The 13769-nt window shown below is 36.9% G+C and overlaps 1 protein-coding gene across 1 annotated transcript; it reads left to right on the top strand.

Moving 5' to 3' along the window:
- Positions 1-807: 807 nt before the first annotated feature.
- On the top strand, positions 808-1767 carry LOC143675725 (olfactory receptor 2AJ1-like). Its single transcript, XM_077151768.1, has one exon. The coding sequence runs from the start codon at positions 808-810 to the stop codon at positions 1765-1767; it is 960 nt and encodes a 319-aa protein (XP_077007883.1).
- Positions 1768-13769: the final 12002 nt, after the last annotated feature.

Raw genomic sequence — 13769 nt, 5'->3', positions numbered from 1 at the left:
TATTGTCAAACACAAAGTGTAGATATTTGTCTATAAAGATTAAAATGTAAAATTTAAAATTAAAATGTAAGTGCATTTTCAAATTTTATAACAAACTAAGATTTGCTAAGTATTTCATTAGTTATTATTTTTCGAAGTAGCACGTATCATTTTCTATTGTCTCAATATAAATGAAACTAAATTAGAGGGAAATAGAGTTCCACAGTTCATGTATTCAACAAATATTACTGAACAGCCGATACCTGCCAGGACCTTTCTAGAAACTTGGTTTGGAGTAATGAATAAATCAAAGGGCTCCCATCATGAAACTTAATTTCTGGTGTATTAGAAAGACAATAAAAAATAAAAAATTATAAGATCATTTTTTATATGCTGGAAAGTGAAAAGTGATTTGTAAGAAAGTAAAGAGAGGAGAGAGAAAAGAGGACTAAGAAATTCTGGGTGGGAGCAGCGCGTTGTAATTTTAAGCATGTTCCTCAGTGGGCTTCACTAAGATGATATTTTAGCAAAATGGTACCAGTGAAGAAAATGGAAATCACATTTTCAGATTACAGGGATTCCAGAGCCCACTTAGTATTCTAATTGGTATTAGTTAATTCAAACAAGTAAGTGATCATCTTGTAAAGCATGCCCAAGTCAAAGCTAGTTGAAATTCCTTTTATTTCATATTGGAATATGCATTTCTAGCTCTCATATTATTCTGTAGCTATATGTAATAAGTCTCAGTTTCACAGTACTTTTTCTTGCTTTTCTGTTCATCGCTTATTTACTTATTTTTCCTTTTAGGTAAAGAGTCAGGGATTTGGTATGGGATATGAGAATCATAGTTTCAGCAATGACTTCATCCTTTTGGGAGTGTTCTCTTCTTCCCAAACAAGTCTGGTCTTCTTTTCCTTTATATTTCTCATTTTTATTATGACTATAACAGAAAATACAGTCCTGCTCCTACTTATCTTCAGAGACGTACGTCTGCATACACCTATGTATTACCCGCTCGGCCATCTCTCTTTTATGGATATCTTACATATTTCCAACATTGTTCCCAAAATGATCAGTGACTTTCTTTCAGGCGGGAAAACTATTTCATTTGCTGGTTGTGGCTTCCAGATATTTCTGTCCCTCACACTGCTAGGTGGTGAGTGCCTCCTCCTCGCAGCAATGTCCTATGACCGCTATGTAGCCATTTGTCATCCACTGCGTTATCCAATTCTTATGAATAAGCATGTCAGCATTCTCATGGCCAGAGGGTCCTGGCTCATAGGGACCATCAATTCCACAGTTCACACAGCTTATGTACTCCATTTCCCCTTCTGTGGTTCAAAGGCCATTGATCATTTTTTCTGTGAAGTCCCAGCCATGTTAAAGTTGTCCTGTATAGACACATCACCCTATGAACGAGGAGTTTATGTAAGTGGTATCATCTTTCTGCTTATCCCTTTCTCCACGATTTCTGCTTCATATGTCCAAGTCCTACTTACTGTCCTCCAAATGAATTCATCAGAGGCACGGAAAAAGTCATTTTCTACCTGTTCCTTCCACATGACTGTGGTCATAATGTACTATGGGCCACTTATTTTCACATATATGAGACCAAAACCCTACCATACTCCAGGCCAGGATAAGTTCTTGGCAATATTCTATACCATCCTTACACCCACACTGAACCCTCTAATCTACAGCTTTAGGAATAAAGATGTTTTGCTTGCCATGAAAAATATGCTTAAAAGTAACTTTCTAATCAAAACAATGAATATGAATAATGCTTGAAATGTGTGCTTTTTCCCTATTTCCATACGAATTCCTAGAGGAAATCAGAATTTTGGTACTAATTTGACTGCGAAGCTAGTATTTTTCTACTTGTAGAAAGGAGTGGATATTTCCAAACGTGTGATGTTTTGTTGTCCTATGTGTTTGTTTTGTACATGCACACCTCCAAAAGAGCCGTGTCCCTTTCTTTGATTCTTAAAGGAATAGATGACCATAAGCTATTTGCTCATTCCAAGCTAAGAATTGAAAATAATTATTCATTAAACTATAATAAGTAATGTGCATTGTATGAGGTAGTCATATCCATATAATATCTATATTGTTATGAAACTGCTAAAACTATTTTAAATACCTTACAATCAATCAGTATAATCTACAATCTTCTCTATGAATCTCCATTATTCACTGATTACTTATACATCTTTTTCAATGATGTGACATATGCATATATTACATAAATATAATATACATATATAATAAATATATATAAACTATCCAAAGTATATATAACTATATATATATGCATACATAAAAATAAACATACATGCATCTATAATCCAGTTGTGATAAAATCAAGTTATTGATTCTTTGTCATTAAAAATAATCCAATATAAGAATATTCTGCAAAGTACATCTTATTTCGAATATGAATGTAGATTTATCTTTTACCATTCCTTCCATCATCTTGTGATGAAATATAATGAAAAGAAAAAAATAAATGTTTGTCTTCAGAAACTACCTAAACAATTTTATTAATAAAAAAATTGAGGAAATATTTTAACATAAATGTTTATTACTTTTATTTTATAAAGTTGAATAAATACATTGTATTAAATGAATATTGTTATAGACATAAAAATATATTACACCAGACTTTAATGGATTGAAAGCTATTATTGTATCATTCCCAATTGAAAATTTTGAAACAATGAGAATAATAGTTGACTGCAAAGATTTTTGTAAATTAACCATCATGAGTCTGCCCCTGTCAAAAAAAAAACATATATATATATATATATATATATACAATGTTTGGAGACATGAGAGGGGACATTTGGAGCAATTTTTGCCTTTTGTTGATAATTGTGGAAACTGTGTGGTGTATGCATGTAGTTCATCTTGATAAACCCTTAAACCTTCACCTTTTTTTTTTTTTTTGCTGTTTGACAGGGTTACATTTCATTGTTTTTCCATGTGAGTATCCTGTTATTGCAGTACCGTTTGTTGAATTATTGTTTGTTTGTTTGTTTGTTGGGAAGTGCATGGGCCAGGAATTGAATGTGGGTCTCCTACATGACAGGTGAACATTCTACCACTGAACTACCCTTACACCCCCAAACCCTCACCTTTTATACATGTTTGAAATTTCCACAATTTTTTAAAGAACTTTGTGATATTTTCATCCTTTTATTCTTCCTAATATCTAGTAATACCCACAAAATGAATCTACAAAATGTGTGATTTGGATCAAATTCCACAATATTAATAGAGTATTTGGGGGAGTCTTAAAAATCTATTTACCTTCCCCTAAGTGAAGCTCAGGAAAAAAAATACAAGTTCCTCAACGGATTATATTGAGGATATATATACATTATATCTGATTCCCAATTTTCTAGATATTTTACAAATTTAACTGTTTAGGACCAGAATTCTTGTATGTTAATTGGGGAGTACTGCATTTTCTAAGTATCTTTATTGGTTCATATGATTTTCCATTGACTCTAATCGTGTTCCATGTTGTGTAAGTTTGAATCTATTATGTACCCCAGAAAAGCCATGCTTTTTGTTTTTTTTTACATGGGCAGGCATCGGGGATTGAACCCGTGTCCTCTGGCATGGCAGGCGAGCATTCTTGCCTGCTGAGCCACCGTGGCCTGCCCAAAGCCATGTTTTAATCCTGACCCAATCTTGTGAGAACAACCATTTCTTTTCATCCTGATTTAATATTGAAGGAGAGAAACTTTTGATTAGATAATCTCCATGGAGATGTGGCAAGCCCAATTGTGGGTATGACTTTTCATTAGATGAGTTGTGACTCCACCCATTTCAGGTAGGCCTTGATTAGTTTACTAGAATTCTTTAAAAGAGGAAACATTTTGTAGAGGCAACAGAGATGCTTGGAGAACAGCTGCTTCACAGAAGACAGACAAAAATGTTTGGAGATGTGTGGAGCCCAACAAACATCACTATGAGATGTTAAGCAAGCCAGAACCTGGAGAGAGCTAAGGGAAGCCAAGAGATGAAAGCCAGCCCTGGAGAAGCAAAGGGAGGAATCCCCACAGGAACAGAGGCTAAAAGCACGGAGCCCAGGAGCAAGGGATCAGCTTGTCTTCCCAGATGACAAAGGTGTTACAGAGGTATCAGCCTTCCTTGAACTAAGGGATTTTTCCCAGGGTGCCTTAGTTTGGTCATTTCCATAGGCTTAGAACTATAAATTTGTAGCTTATTAAATTTCCTTTATAAAAGCCATTCCATTTCTGGTATATTGCATTCTGGCAGCATTTAACAAACTAATATGCATGTTTATATTTTATGCTAATAGGATTTTGTGCTTGCTTCCAATAATGAAATGTATTAGATTTGGGATTCTTTAGCATGACACGTAGGTTTATGGCATCCAGGAATATACTAAATAAATTCATGCTATTGAGATTTAACACTAATCATAACATTAATGGGAACACTTAATACAATTATTTTATGTATCTACACAATTTATCACCATACAGATTTTATCTTTTTCTTAGAAGGTAAAGAATTTGTGTGTTCTTTAAGAATTTTTCTTCTTTTTTCACTGAAAATATTCACCCTCCATTGTACATCATCTTTTCTCTAATTTAGTATCATCCTTGACTCTTCTTTTTCTCTAAAATGTCAAATCCAATCACTTACAAATCCTGTTGGTTGCACCTTCAGAGTAGACTCCATACCTGCCACTTCTTCACTGCTCCCACTGGAGACAGTCAGAGCTCAAAGGCCATCATCTTTTGCTTGGGCATCATGCCAACTTCCTAAATATTCTCCAGAGTTTCAGAGTTGTGCCTTAAGAGTCTCTCCAAGACAAGAGGAGAGAGAGAACCTCTTAAAACAGTAGTCAGAATGACATCTTCCCCTGCTAAAATCCTTCTACTGGCTTTTGAATAAATACACTTGTTTAGTCCTCCATGGTGAGCCATTGGATCCATGTCTCATCTCATCATAGTACTCCCTGTCTTCCAGAATTTATAAAGTAACCAATTTGTTTCTCCTCATGACTTCTCTTTCCTATCCTGCTTTCTTTCTGCATGTTTTCCTATTGTTACATACCCTCATTTTATTCAGTTCTCCTCCCAAATATCATTGTTATGACAGGCCTTGTAAAATCAGTTATCCAGATTATAACCAATTTAACATAGTAGCTCCACACCATTTTATCACATTGCTTTGCTTATTTTATTTTGCAAGCCTTAGCGTTATCTGCCATTTTATTGTTGTTTAGGCACATTTGTGTGCATGTTTTCTCTTTCAGTATCAAAGTTTCTGAGAGGCAGATACTTGTTTTCATGGTTTACTTTTGTAAATGTACAGCTTTAAAAAGTAGAATTAATTTATCTACTGCTAGATGCTCTTTTCTTGTATCTTATTAATAACTGAATGATTATTTATGGGTGAGAATTTTCCAAATTTAATGCTACGCAATATTCATAAATATAGTAATCATTTTTTGTGTAACACTTAAAAAGCAACTACTACATACCAAGTAGTATTTTCTTGTACTAAATTATTTAATTCTTCCTGCAAAAGTATATATCATCATTATTGTATTTATTACAATTATCATGTCCACCATATAAATTAGTAGAGACATTCAATATTTTTCTTGGTAAGTAAGGTATTATGAGTACAATTACTATTAATCACTTAGGTATATTCTATAGTATATTCTCCATTTTTAGAAGTATATGTCATAACATAGAAATTACAACTATCTTAATCTTTTGATTAAAGTAACATGGAAACTATCTTTGCTTTATAGTATATTATATAGAGCATCCTGGTTTAATTATTTTCTATTCTGATTTTATGTTTCATTGAATAGATTTTAATAGTACATATCTGTGAATACATATACCCACACTTACATGTAGATAGACTCAATCAAAAATAGGTCCATTCAAGTATATTAGGGAAAAATTATTATATTAACATTAAGATATCACACTGTAATATATGATAAAATTAATGGCTGAAAAGACTAAATTCCACCCAGTATAATTCATATATTCAATGCAGTTTCAATGATAATCACAAGAGGATTGCAGAGAAAATAGCAAGCTGATTTTTAATAGTCTTGTACTTATAAAAGGGCCAGTTCTAATAGCAGGTCGAGACAAAACCATGATGTCCATATGATATAGCCCTCCTGCACCTCTCTAGAAAATCTACATGGTACTCTAACAACAGAAATCAAAGTGAGTCCCTGTGTTGCCCAAAACAAATAGAAGTTGGTGGGAAAAATGATGTATTATTTTAGGTTGTGAAGTTTGCAGTTTTCCGATACCTACACATCTCGATCTGAGACCTTTTATAAGGTAGAAAACCTTGGGAATGTTATCTAATCTGTCTGGATCTTAATAGGAGTTTGATGATTGAATTAAATAAAAACAAGTGACTTAAAGTCCTGCATGATATTTAAAATTAACAATGAAGTTTAGTTATAATAATTAGGGTAGAAATGAAATAAGCTGAATAGAGTTTTGTAAATTATCTTGCATGTTAAATTTAATTAGTGATCATTGATATATATTTTTATTTTAATATTTTTATTGTAAAAGCTTAACATACAAACATTCTTGACATACAAATATTCCATACATGGTATACAGTCAATGGCTCACAATATAATCACATAGTTGTGTATTCATCATCATGATCACTTGTTTTTTACATTTGCATCACTCCAACAAAAGAAGAAAAAAAAAGAAAAAACTCATATATGCCATACCCCTTTTACCTCCCTCTCATTGACCACTAATATTTCAATCTACTCAATTTATTTTAACCTTTGTTCCCCCTAATATTTTTTACTCATCAGTCCATACCCTAGATAAAAGGAGTATCAGACACAAGGTTTTCACAATCACACAGTCATGTTGCAAAAGCTATATCAGTATACAATCATCTTTAAGAAACAAGGCTACTGGAATACAGCTCTACAGTTTCATATACTTCCCTCTAGCCAATCCAATACATCATAAACTAAAAAGGGGATAGATAGCTATATAATGTGTAAGAATAACCTCCAGGATAACCTTTTGACTGAGTTTGAAATCTCTCAGGCACTGAAACTTCATTTTGTCTCATTTCTCTCTTCCCCTGTTTGGTCAAAAAGGTTTTCTCAACCCCTTCGAGGCTAGGTCCCAGCTTCCCAGGATTTCTGTCCCATGTTGCCAGGGAGATTTACAGCCCTGGGAGTCATGTCCCATGTAGGGGCAGAAGACAGTGAGTTCATTTGCCATATCAGCTTAGAAAGAGATGCCATGTCTGAGCAACAAAAGAGGTTCTCTAGGGGACTCTTTGACCTAATTTTAAGTAGGCTTAGCCTATCCTTTGCAGGGATAAGTTTCATATAGGTAAACCCCAAGATTGAGGGCTTGGCCTATTGATTTGGTTGTCCCTCCACTGATTTAGAGAATATCAGAAATTTTCCAAATGGAGAAGTTGAATATTTCCCCCTTTCTCCCCATTCCCCCAAGGGGACTTTGCAAATTCTTCTTTATACATTGTCCAAATCACTCTGATATTTATCAGGGTATCATACTAACCTGGACAAACCAACAAAATCTCATGCCCTATTCAAGATTCTAGTGATCATTGATATTAACTTACAAATATATCAAAAATAATTTAAGCAGAAACACTAGATAAATTAAGTTCTCTTTCCTCTGACTCTCTATAGTAGGCAGTCAGTGGAATAAGTACATTGAGACGGATAACCTGGTATCTGTTAGGTTTGAATAAGGCTCAGAGGCAGACTGATCGCAGGTGAAGGAATTTATTCAGACACCAGCATGGGGTGGAAGGCTGAACTCAGACTTCAGCCCACCTGGGAAAGCAGTTAGAGGGTCTTTATATCTAGGGGCCTAGGTCGGGTGAAATTAACTTCAATTAATTAATGCTGCTGCAGTCGTGCAGGCCTGTAACTGCCAGAGGGTGGATGCAGCTGCCTAAGGGTGAGTGTAGGATCAATTATGGAACTGCTGTGTGGAAATATCTGTTAATGGCTAGCCATCGTAGACCTGCTGTGTGGGAATATCTGTAAGGGCTAGCCAATTATGGAACTGCTGCATGGGAATATCTGTTAAGAGCTAGTCACATCATGGGGGAAGTGGTCTTGTCTAACATCCCAGCCTTTGGTTATTGTCACAGTCAGGTTCATGTGTCAACTTGGTCAGGTGGTGGTGCCTGGTCCTTTGGTCAGACAAGTGCTGGCCTTTCTGTTGCTGTGAACTTAAATCATGACCATGTTGGTGGCATCCACAGCTGCACAGCTGAAAATTGCATTTTCAATTAGCTATGGGGTGTGTCTTCTACAATGAGTGATGCTTAATCTAATAATTAGAAGGCTTTTAAGGAGGACTCAGAAGAGATGATCACTTTTCTTGCGTCAGCAGCCAGCCTCTCCCGAGAGTTCACTGAGGATCTTCTTCAAAGTTGCTAGCTTGGCGCCTGCCCTACAGATCTTGGGCGCTTACATCCCCATGGTTGCTGTGTCATTTGGAAAGGATTTATGTACCCTAGCAAAAGCCATGTTTTAATCCTAAAATAATCTTGTGAGAGCAACGCGGTTTCTTCTAATCCCTATTCAGTACTGTATGTTGGGAACTTTAATTAGATTATCTCCATGGAGATATGAACAATCAAGTGTGGGTATTAAATTTGATTAGGTGGAGATATGTCTCCAACCATTCTGTGTGGGTCTTGATTAATTTACTGGAATCCTATAAAAGAGGAAGCTTTGGAGAAAGTTTCAGAATGACAGAGCCATGAGAAAGCCACAACAGAGAATGCCACAGAATCAAGAAGCAGCGAGTCCGCCAGCCAGGGATCTTTTGAGAATGAGAGAGAGCCACAGAAGCATGACAGAAGGACAAGAGAACTTCAGAGTCCATCAGCCAGTGACCTTTGGAGATGAAGAAGGAAAATGCCTCCTGGGAAACCTCATGAAACAAGAGGCTAGCAGACACTGCCATGTTTGCTATGTGCCCTTCTCTGAAAGAGAAATGGTGAATGTCATCAGCCTTCTTGAACCAAGGTATCTTTCCCTGGATGCCTTAGATTGAATATTTGTATAGACTTGTTTTAATTGCGACATTTTCTCAGCCTTAGAACTAGCAACTTATTCAATTCCCCTTTTTAAAAACCATTCTGTTTCTGGTAAATTGCATTCTGGCAGCTAGCAAACTAGAAACACCAGCCTTTCCTGAGAGTTTGTTGAGGACCTTCATTGGAGCTGCAAGATGTAACCTGCCCTACAGACCCAGACTCTACATCCCCATGGTTATGTGAGACACTTTTATGAATTTTATATTTACAGATACCTCCTGCTGATTCTTTTTCTCTAGAGGACCTTAGCTAATAAAGTTACATACATCAAAGCAGAAAAAATGGGTAGGGAAGAACTATTGGGTTAGGCTGGGGGTGGGGGGAATGCAAGGGAAGGGGGTGAAGTAGTACATTCTGGTTACTTCCTGCTGTTAGGGGATGGAGTTCAATTTTGTTTCCCCTCCTTCTGGTGTCTGGAGCATCCATTTTGTTCCACAAGGGCTGGTATTGGTATTCCATGGTAGCATCACATGTTTGACATATTCTTGGGTTTGGGCTGGTACTGTGCCCTAAAGGTGGTAAGAAGTTTAAGAAGGGAAGGACCAAAAATTAAGAAGCTTATGATGACTAATATAATGGGGATGAAGGAACTAAAAAGAAAGAGAAGCAATAAAGATGACGACCATCTTCTGCTGAGGTATTTGTTTTGGAAGTTGTTACCTATGTCTCTCAAATCTTTTATGACTTCTTGAATTTTGTCTGATTGATTCATTTAGAAGCAACAGGTTTCTCCTAGATATGTGCATGTACCTCCTTGGACTGCTGTGAGGGCATCTAGTGCCCTCCTGTTCCATAGCACTACTTCTGTTAGTGACTGGTTTTGGGCATTAAGAGCTTTCAGATCTGCTCTAAATTTGTTTGTGAGTTCAGAGAAGCTTTTGCGAGTTCAGTCTGTTGTGTCTGTGATAATACTAATGCGGATGATCCTGTTATTACTCCTGCTACACTTACGGCACTAAATAAAGTGACGGTGGGAAGGAATAAGGCCCTTCTCAATCTCAGTGTGGCTGTAAGGGCGGCAGAATGGTTTGTCATCCTGGCCCTAGGTACAGCATGGACCAGGGAACATCGTCCCTGCCAGAAAGGGTGGAAGGTCTAGTAGAGGTTTGGCCAAAGAGAAAGAAGATGTTGGAAGTATTTTGAGGAAATAAAAAACATTGGAGGGTCCAGTTCTGGAGGCACTTTTCTTAGAACGTTGTTGCAAGCCTAACAGCAGAATGTGAAAGGTGAAATGCCATAGATGGGTTTGGTAGTGGGTTGGAAGTACTATTTTCATGCCAGGAATAGTGAGAACTTTTGGTGCTGCTAGGGGAACTTATGGGGTGAGGTTTCCTAACAGTACACAAAGACAACCCCCGGAGCCACTCATTGTTTGTGCGTTTTGGAGTGAAAATGTGAGGCAGAGTGTACATTGCAGTGATGGAATGGACTCTATGAAAGGAACCTCCTGGGATGTGTTGGCTTTGCCATATATCAGGAATTTTAATTTGTTGATTTTGAGGTGAAAGTATAGAGCAGAGGACAGTTGGGATTTGAAAGAAATTCAATGGATATTTTTCATTAATTTTGGACCAAAAATTTGCCAATGCATGCTCAGGGGGACTAGAAGAATGTTTACATGAGAACTTGGAGGTGCATGAGTGAGGATATTGCTTGGGGGGGATATTGCTTGGGGGTTTCTGGGAGAATCATTTCTAGGAGAGCTTGGCTATACATGTCAGTGTTGTCCTTTGTTTTTTTCTGAGGCTTGAATGATGGTGGGTGGTTTTGTGAGGTCAGGACCGATCTAACATGAGTACAAGTATAAGAATTGTGGGATGTTGTTAACCAGGGAGTATAGGAGATTGGGGTTGCATGGATTAGGGATGCAAGTATCATAGGAGAAAGGAGTAAAATGGTTATGGTTAGTTTCATATTGTATAAAGAGAAAGGAGAGTTATGAACAAGTAAAGAAGAATTATTTCTGGGTAGAAATCACATTCTATTTCAGAGTGAGGAGGAGGAGGAGTATGAAAACATAAAAATGCATTTGTAAAGATGTGTAATCCTGTAAATCACTGTGTAGCCAGAGGTCCAGGATAACATTTAAAAGTGTGATTGATTAATAGGAGATGAGTGAGAGCTGATGTTGACAGTAATTATTTAGAAAAAGGAATGAAGGGATGTCTGTGAAATGTTATTCATGGAGAGTGCTACCAGATAAAGGGATTATTATATTTATGGCCGGTAGGGGGTGGTGGATCTTTTCAAGGATTGACAGGAGGATGAGAGATAGTATGAGAAGGAAAGTGAGCAGGAAGAGACCTATTGTGGTAATTTTGGCCAGAGATGGCATTTAAAGAGCTAGGTTGGGGGATCTCACCTGGATGTTTCTGGATTCATAATTTAAGGTCTCCTTGTTTTTCTCAGGTGTAGCTAGGTGATAGTTGAGAATTTTGTTGATTGTATGTGGGCAAGTCTGTTTGTTGGTTGCTGTTCTCTGGAGCTGGAGCAGGCTTTAGCCTGGAAAAATGTATCCAAGATGAGAAGTTAGAAAGCTTTGCTGCAGTGGGGCTTGTGAGGAGAACTAGGTATGGTCCTGTGTAAATGCCCATTAAAGGGTTAGGGTTAAGAGATTTTATATAGACCTTGTTCCCTGGGTGCATTTTAAGGGAGGGGATGTCTGAGCAAGGCTGTGGTAAGGACTTGTTAGCTATGTCCCATAAACCTGTATATGTGTGTTAGGTCTAATTCATTTACCCAGCTATTTAAATTCTCTATTTTCTTGTTGATTTTCTGTCTGGTTGCTCTATCTATAACAGGATAGTGGTGTACTGAAGTCTCCTACTATTATTATTGAAACATCTATCACTCCCTTCTGTTTTGCCAATATCTGCCTCATGTATTTTGGAGCTCCTTGATTGCAAGCACAAACATTTATGATTGTTATATCCTCTTGGTGAATTGGCCTTTTAATTAGTATATAGCATCCTTCTTTGTCTCTTACGATGTTTTTACATTTAAAGTCTATTTTGCCTGATATTAGTATAGCTGCTCCTGCTTTCTTTGGTTGCAACTTGCTTGGAAAATCTTTTTTCATCCTTTCACTTTCAATCTATTTGTATCCATGTGTCTGAGATGAGTCTCTTGTAAGCAGCATATAGCTGGATTATGTTTCTTAATTCATTCTGCCAATCTGTATCTTTTAATTGGTAAGTTTAGTCTGTTAATATTCAAAGATATTACTGAAAAGGTGTTTCTTGAATCCATCATCTTACCATTTTAAATTTTATTTGTCAGACTTATATGTTCTTTTCTCTCTTTCTTTTTGTATTGTTTAAATTACCCTTAGTAGTACTCTTCAATTCTGTGCCCTCCTCCAGACCTCACTCTCCTGTCTTTTTTTTTTTTTTCAGCCGGCAGAACACCTTTTAGTATTTCCTGTAGGGCCAGTCTCTTTTTGACATATTCTTTCAGGAAATCTTTGCCTGTGAAAACTTTAATCTCTCTCAGTATATATATATATATGGCATGGGCAGGCCCTGGAAATTGAACCCGGATCCCTGGTGTGCCAGGCGAGAACTCTGCCTGCTGAGCCACCATGGCCCACCCTCTCCCTAACTTTTGAAGGACAATTTGACTGGGTACAGAATTCTTGGCTGGAAGTCTTTCTCTTTCAGGATCTTGAATATATCATATTAGTGCCTTCTCACCTCCAGGGTGCTAATTGAGTAGTCTGAACTTAGTCTTATACATTTCCTTGTATGTAGTAGAATGTTTTTCTCTCGCCACTTTCAGGATTTTCTGCTTCTCGTCAACATTTCACAGACTGATTATTATGTGTCTTGGGGAAGGCCTATTTGGATTTATTCTGTGTGGAGTTCTTTGGGCTTCTTTGACTTGTATATTTATATCCTTTATGAGGATTGGGAAGTTTTACTCCATTATATCCTGAACTACTCTTCCTAGCCCTTTACTCCTCTCTTCTCCTTCTAGGACACAAATGATTCTTATATTTGTGCGCTTTGTTTTGTCTATCATTTCCCTGAGATCCAATTCAATTTTTTTCATCTTTTTTTTTTGCCATTTGCTGTTTTGAATCTTCCAAGTCAGTTATCCTGTCCTCTGTATACTTATTCTTTCTTCTGTCTCTTCAAATCTGGTGTTGTGTGCCTCTAGTATGTTTTTTATTTGGTCAACAGAGTCTTTAATCTCTGTGTTATTAGCTATTTTTCTATTTATTCTTTCAAATTCCTCTTTATGCTCTTCTACTGCCTTCTTGATCTCCTTTCTGCTATTTGCTACCTCACTTATTTTATTAAGTAGAGTTGTATGAACACCTTTGATTAGTTGTTCCAAAGTCTGTGTCTCCTCTGGTGTTTTAATTTGGTCTATACTATCTGCATTGTGACATGCTTAATGATCTTCTGCTGTCTTTGTGGCATGTATATATCTTGATTGATTTACTTTGTGAATTGATTTCTTTCAACAGTCTAAGGCCTTGTGTTTGCAGGATGGTTGTACAGCAGGGAGCATGGTATGGGGTGGGGCACTCAGTGTGGTGATTTGTTTCAGGGTAGGTATAGGCACAGGTTGGGGATGTTTTGCTGTGCTTGTGAATGTGGGTGCCCAGCAGTCAGAGAGGATTTAGCTGTGCA

Source organism: Tamandua tetradactyla, chromosome 3, assembly GCF_023851605.1.
Source record: "Tamandua tetradactyla isolate mTamTet1 chromosome 3, mTamTet1.pri, whole genome shotgun sequence".
NCBI lineage: Eukaryota > Metazoa > Chordata > Mammalia > Pilosa > Myrmecophagidae > Tamandua > Tamandua tetradactyla.
This window is presented reverse-complemented; position numbering and strand designations above follow the sequence as displayed.